A 7,317-nucleotide genomic window follows, 5' to 3' on the forward strand; every position below is an offset into this window, starting at 1 on the left:
AAGAGTTCTTGATTTTATCTTTTGGGAGAAAAGATAATCAGAAGTCGTGCTCACCAGCCCTCCATCAAGTTCTTGCTGAAGAATTCGGTTCTTGCTGAAAAACCATCCTATTGATTCTGCTCCACCCTACGTTGTGTCATCTTTAGTGGGAGCAGTCTTTGGTATTCTCCTTGGGCGTGAACACCTTCGTTGGGGGTTACTACTACTCCGTATCAGGTATATCCCTCTCCTACCTTTTGGTTTTAGATCTAGTCTAGTTTAGGTTCAAGATTGATCATTGAAAATGCAGTTTTCTAAAATAGGGAATGTGATTCCCACAAGGGAGAGAGAAATTTTTGAAATTTCGCCCAACCTACCTGCAGGGTTCGGCCATCCATATGATGGATCTCTCATCCCTTCATTTTCATTTTTGGTGAAATGGCATTCTCCCATTTGAGGGAATGACCATTCCCTCCCCCTCCTTTAGTAATGAAGTCCCATTCCAGCTTATTTATATTCCCATTTCGATTTCTGTCTGAACCAAATAGACTATATATGGGAATAGATCATTCCAATTCCAATTCTGACTGCAAACCAAACGGACCTTAAATTATTGTGAAAAATAAATAAATAAAGGGAAATTGTCCTAAACCCACCATCACTTTTTATGAATTTTCTTAAACTCACCATAACTTTTCAAAATGTCCAAAACTCACCATGTCAGTTAGATTTTATTTTCTAAAACTCACCATCCGTTAGAGCACCGTTAAAATTCAATGACCCAATTTGTCCATGTCAACCTAAATGCATGTGTCATGACTAAACTGCCCCTGAATGGTGATTCAGCTTTTTAAAGTTTTTTTGACCGAAATTCCTCACTGAGAATCTTTCTTGCTCTCAACCCAGAGTGTTCTTGCTCTCAACAGCGTGGTTCCCGTCCAACCACTCGAGACGAGCAAAGCTAGTCATCCCCGATGGAATCGAACCCCCGCTGAACGTCACCATATATGTTTTCTTCTCGTTTGGTTGACTGAAGGCCAATGAATCCAGATCGACCAAGATCTTTACCGACTCCACCTGCGATGTCACAGATACCTTATACATCGCCAGAGTTCCCACGTTCATTAGTGTCCGCGTATACTTTACTGTGGTGGTCACAACGGCAGTTCCTCCACTCTGTGCAGTGTCCAACGGGACGACGTGAAGTTTCTCCTCGTAGCGGCAGTTCCTCTGCGTATCCATGGCGTTGCACGTGAAGGCTACCACCACCGGTGATAACACTGGCAGTTCTTCGCCTGACAGTTTACACTACACCAGACCAACCAACTAATATGTTCACACCTAGCATGACCACTCGAGATGAGCGAAGCTAGTCATCCCTTATGGCATCGAACCCCTACTGAATATCACCATATACCTTTTCTTCTCATTTGGTTGACTAAAGGTCAACGAATCCGGCTCAACCAAGATTTTTACCAATTCCATTTGCGATGTCACTGACGCCTTATACATTGCTAGAGTGCCTACATTCGTTAGTGTCAGTGCTTACTTCACTGTGGTGGTTGTAGTGGCAGTTCCTCCACTCTGTGCGGTGTCGAACGGGATGACGTGAAGTTTCTCCTTGCAGCGGTAGTTTCTCGCAGCGGTAGTTCCTCCACGTATCCATGGCGTCATACGTGAAGATTGCCACCACTGGTGATAACAGCGGCAGTTCCTCGCAGCAGAAGTTCCTACCACGCCAGACCAACCAGCTAATATGTTCACACCTGGCACCACCATCGGTGTGTTGGAGATCAAAGTAAAAAAATAAGTAGAAACAGAACAAACTTATTTGCTGAAGTTTGTAGTTAATGCTGCATTTTATTTATGAACTGAATGTGCCTATATATAGGCTTACAATTAAAAACTAAATTGCTAAAATTTCTCAACAAACAGATTTTATTGTCACTACATCAGACCTGAATTAAACAATCAGAAAATAAAGGAGAAAATATCTCAATAGAAACCTAGCTGTCAAAGACCAAGTCTAGTTTTCAACTTTTGAATCAACTTCAACACTCCCCCTTGATTCAAACTTGCAAACACCAAGCTGGGATCTGAAGTAAACATGTTTTCTATGAGGAAGAGATTTTGTTAGAATGTTTGCCACTTGCTCATCTGTGCTACAGTACTTTAAAACAATCAGTCCTTCTACTACAAGGTCTTTGATGAAATGAACACGAATGCCAATATGCTTGGTTCTGCTGTGAAAGGCTGGATTCTTAGTCATAGCAATTGCAGATTTGTTGTCACAATAAATCTCAATTGCTTCTTTTTGCTCTTGATCAAGTTCCTCAAGTACCCTTCGTAACCATACAGCTTGACATGCTGATGAGGTTGCAGCTACATACTCAGCTTCTGAGGATGACAAAGCGGTTGTTGCTTGCTTTTGTGAACTCCATGAAATGGCACCTGATCCAAGACAGAAAGTATAACCCGAAGTGCTCTTTCGATCATCCAAACACCCTGCCCAATCACTATCAGTTAATCCAATCAACTTAAAATTTGACACATGACTATACCACATCCAAATTCAAGTGTTCCAGCTATATAACGCAAGACTCTCTTTGCTGCTCCAAGATTATGCTTTGAGGGAGAATGCATAAACCTAGAAAGTACTCCAACCGAAAAGGCTATATCCGGTCGAGTATGAGTCAAATATATCAGACCACCCTCCAAGCTTCTAACATATCTTGCATCTGCTGGTTCAGTACCATCTTCAAGCTGCAATTTCTCATTTACATTCATGGGTGTGGTTTTAACTTTGCAATTAAGCATGTTAAACCTCTTAAGAAGATCAGTTTCATATTTCCTTTGTGAAACAAATATCCCATCTTCAGCTTGTTTCACTTCCAGACCAAGGAAATAATGCAATAGACCTAAATCAGACATCTCAAATTCTTTCTTCATGCAAACTTTAAACTCTTCAATAAGAGAAGAAGAACTCATATAAATTATGTCATCAACATATAGGCAGATAATGAGAAGATTATTCTTACCATTTTTCTTCAAATAAAGTGTGGGCTCATTCTTGCTTCTCTCAAAGCCATTTTGATGAAAATAAGAGTCAATCTTGTTGTACCATGCTCGCAGGGCTTGCTTTAGGCCATAGAGAGCTTTCTTTAGCCTGTACACCTTTTCTTCTTTACCACGAGCAATGAACCCTTCCGGTTGAGTTACATAAACTTCTTTCAGCTCGCCATTTAAGAAGGCAGACTTGACATCGAATTGGTAAACAGGCCAACTCAATTGTGCAGCCAAGGCTAGAAGTGTTCTCACCATTTCAAACCGTGCTACAAGAGAGAAAGTGTCATCGTAGTCGATACCTTGCTGTTGTGAGTATCCTTTGGCCACAAGTCGTGCTTTTTGTTTCTGAATTTCTCCATCATAATTGTACTTCGTCCTAAACACCCATTTGACTTTGATGGTATTTTTCCCTTCAGGTAGCTCAACCAATTCCCATGTCTCATTTTTCTGAATTGCTTCAATCTCTTCTTTCATGGCACTTTGCCATTCTTCTTTGTCTGCTGCTTCTTCAAAGCTTGTAGGGTCAGATACAAACAAGGTGTGTGGGCCTCTTAAATATCTGTTAATGATCTGAATTTTCTTGGAGGAGTTTCATTTGAGGATGCTTGAGAAGGAGAAATTCTGCTACTTGATGAAGTGGAGGATAGTGAAGAAGAAGCTGATGAACTCGGTGTACTTGTGGGAGTTCAATTTGCTGCTTCATCTGGTTGACCTTCACTTCCCATCACAATTTCAATTTTTGCAGCTTCTTTATTTCCTCCCCAATTCCAGTTAGCATCTTCGTCAAACACAACATTCCTACTTATGATCACTTTGCCACTAACAGGGTTATATAGCCTATATGCTTTGGATTGAGAGCAATAGCCAATAAAAATACACTTAACAGATTTTTCATCAAGTTTACTACGATTATGAGAGTCTACCAAAGCATAGGCAATACAACCAAAAATTTTTAAGTGGCTTACCCATGGTCTTCTACCACTCCAAGCTTCATATGGTGTTTGATTCATAACAGCCTTTGTCGGTGACAAATTCAGCAAATAGACTGTCGTGGCAACTGCTTCTGCCCAAAACACATCTGGAAGTTCTTTGGCTTTCAATAAACTCCTTGCCATCTCTACAACTGTACGATTTTTTTGTTCAGCAACGCCGTTTTTCTTCGAAGTGTGAGGTGCTGTCAGCTCTCTATGCACGCCATGCTCCTCACAAAATTTGTTAAAATCATGAGATACAAACTCTCCTCCTCTATCAGTTCGTAATGCCTTTATGCTTCTTCCATTTTGCTTTTCAACAAAAGCTTTGAATTTTTTGAAGATTCCAAATGCTTTTGATTTGTTTTGCAGAAAGTACACCCAACTTATGCGGCTGCAATCATCTGTAAACAACAAGAAATATCGACTTCCACCAAAGGATTCTGTTTTCATAAGCCCACAAAGGTCAGCATGAACAAGCTCAAGACAATTAGATGTTCTTCTGGATTTTCCTACAACGAATGGATTTTTACTTTGTTTCCCATAGATACACCCTTCACACAAATCTAAAGATTCAATTTTAGGAAGCCCAAAAACCATCTCTTTTTTACTCAACAACTTTAACCCCTTGACATGTAAATTCCCATACTGTAAATGCCACATTCTAGATTCATTATTTTCTTTGACAATAAGAGCATGACTCTCTACACTAGAGATTTCAAGAGGAAACAACTTATTTTTGGTCATACAAACATCAGCTATTATCTGACCTGATTTTTTATCTCTAATCACACATGAACCATCATCAAATGAGAGAGAATAACCACTATCCATAAGTTGTCCAACACTTGACAAATTATGTGACAAGCTAGGAATAATATAGACATCAGAGAGAAGTTTAATTTTACTGTGACCGTTGTTAATTGCCACAGTACCTTTGCCTTCAACTTGTATCTGCTTGTTGTTTCCAATTCTCACTTTCAACTTGTATGATTCATCAAGTTCCTTGAATAATGACTTCACGCTGGTCATGTGATTTGAGCAACCGCTATCCAAACACCAAATGTCAGTAGAGACATTTGTGTCTTCATGATAGACCATGAACAACTTCACCTCCTCTTCCTCTTCTTTTTCTACATAGCTTGCTTGTTTTTCCCTTTTCCAGCATTCAGCTTTTATATGCCCATATCTTTTGCAGTAGTGACATTGAACACCACTCTTGTTGCCTTTTTGCTTGTCATCGAACGGCCTATGTTCACCTTGCTCACCATTTCGTCCTCTGTCTCTACCTGGACCACCTCTACCACGGTGTCCTCCTCTTCCACGTCCTCTGCCCGCTGCATCTTTTGGCTCATCCTTATGGTTAGAGGACTCCCCCTTCAATTGAAATGCTTTCTCTTCACATTTTTCAATTGATCTATTCAGTCTGGCTTCATGAGCTTGCAAAGAACCCATTAGTTCATCAAAAGAGAAATTAGACAAGTCTTTTGACTCAATGGCAGCAACTAAATGATCGAATTTTTGAGTCAAACTTCTCAATACTTTTGCAACTACAGTTACATCAGAAACTTCTTCTCCAAGGATTTCATTTGATTAACAATGGCAGATACTCTAGAAAGGAAAACTTGTACTGATTCCCCACTTTTCATATTCAAGGTTTCAAAATCACGATGAAGGGATTGAAGTTTCACCGTGATTACCTTCGAGGAGCCTTGAAACGCCAGCTGCAGTGTCGTCCAAGCTTCTTTTGCTGTTGTTGCTGCTGCAATTTTGGAGAAAATTGACTCATGAACTGCTTGTTGGATGAAGAATAATGCTTTAGAGTCCTTCTTGTTCTCTTTCAGCCTGGCCTCTTCATCCGGATCAGGATAGCCATTTTCCACCAAGTCCCACAGATCTTGAAACCTGAACAGAGTCTTCATCTTGATGCTCCGGAATTTGTAGCATTCCCCTTTGAAGACAGGAATTGCTGGTTGAGAAATGCTCACCACATTTCCATTGGTTGCCATGATTTTTACGCCTAGTTGTGAAAGAACAAGGCTTTGATACCACAAATTGTTGGAGATCGAAGAAAAAAAACAAGTAGAAATAGAACAAACTTATTTGCTGAAGTTTGTAGTTAACTGCTGTATTTTATTTCTGAACTGAATGTGCCTATATATAGGCTTACAATTAAAAACTAAATTGCTAAAATTTCTCAACAAACAGATTTTATTGGCACTACATCAGACCTAAACTAATCAATCAGAAAATAAAGGAGAAAATATCTCAACAGAAACCTAGATGTCAAAGACCAAGTCTAGTTTTCAACTTTTGAATCAACTTCAACACGGTGTAATCGTATTCGGGCCTTGGGAGCTAAAGCTGCTATCACCACCACCATCGGTGTAATCGTGTCCGGTTTTCTCACTCACTGTAGTCATTGACAACAGATGTGCATCGGCCACCAGTTCCTTCCCATTTGTTGTAGTATTCGCTAAAATCATGCCTACACCACCAGTTCCTCCCCATTCATCGCCATTCGTTCCGGCGACTTTCCCTCGATCACACTCAACTTTCCAACTTTTGGGGATGGGTCCAAATCCCTTGTCGTCGAAGTTCAAGCTTTCGGGCCAGATACCTGTGTCTAAAACTCCAGCGATCACCTCACTGGCCAAGTCAGATTGGGGGAACAGTCCTTGGTTCTTCTCTAGTTCGAGGAACTCTAGCGTCGAGTAGTGTGAAGGTCGTATCTGACTTTAGGTAAGACAGAAAGAAGTCGTGAATAACAAAGCCTTTTTGGTATATCGCAAAATGGATCGAATATAATGAAGGGTAAAATAGTAAATTAACAATGCCTGTTAGTCAAGTTACCATTATCTCACTGACATGGTGAGTTTTAGACGTTTTGAAAAGTTATGGTGAATTTAAGAAAATTCATAAAAAGTGATGATGTGGGCCAGGCAGGCCCAGCCCATTACAGGATGGGAGGCCCAACCCACTAATGCCTAACAGCGCCAGCCACAGCAGGGGAGGAAGCCCTGTTGCCTTCGTACGGAGCCAACCACGGAGCAATTAGGCATACTCGCAAGGACCTGTCTTCTGGCTTTGTATGGCTCTCATCTAGTGTGTTCATCCCCACCTGCCTCCAGCTTGCTCAAGTATAAATATGAGGTAACTCTCCTTTGACAAGGGATCCAGATCCCAGAATTTTGGTACAACTCTTTCGTTTGCTTTTAGCGCCTTGAGTTAACTCATTATACCTACCCCGACTCGTTAGCATTTACTCCTGGGGACCCAGTGCATCCGAGGACTACCATCG

The 7,317-nt window shown here is 40.8% G+C and overlaps 1 protein-coding gene across 1 annotated transcript; it reads right to left on the bottom strand.

Annotated features, from left to right (window-relative positions):
• Positions 1-876: 876 nt before the first annotated feature.
• Positions 877-1,758, bottom strand: LOC104588494 (subtilisin-like protease SBT1.7). The gene is made up of 2 exons (XM_010246437.1): positions 1,534-1,758; positions 877-1,287 (listed from the first exon to the last, which is right to left on the bottom strand). The coding sequence occupies exons 1-2, from the start codon at positions 1,756-1,758 to the stop codon at positions 877-879; spliced, it is 636 nt and encodes a 211-aa protein (XP_010244739.1).
• Positions 1,759-7,317: the final 5,559 nt, after the last annotated feature.

Source organism: Nelumbo nucifera, chromosome 3, assembly GCF_055504915.1.
Source record: "Nelumbo nucifera cultivar China Antique chromosome 3, China Antique-T2T, whole genome shotgun sequence".
Taxonomy (NCBI): domain Eukaryota; kingdom Viridiplantae; phylum Streptophyta; class Magnoliopsida; order Proteales; family Nelumbonaceae; genus Nelumbo; species Nelumbo nucifera.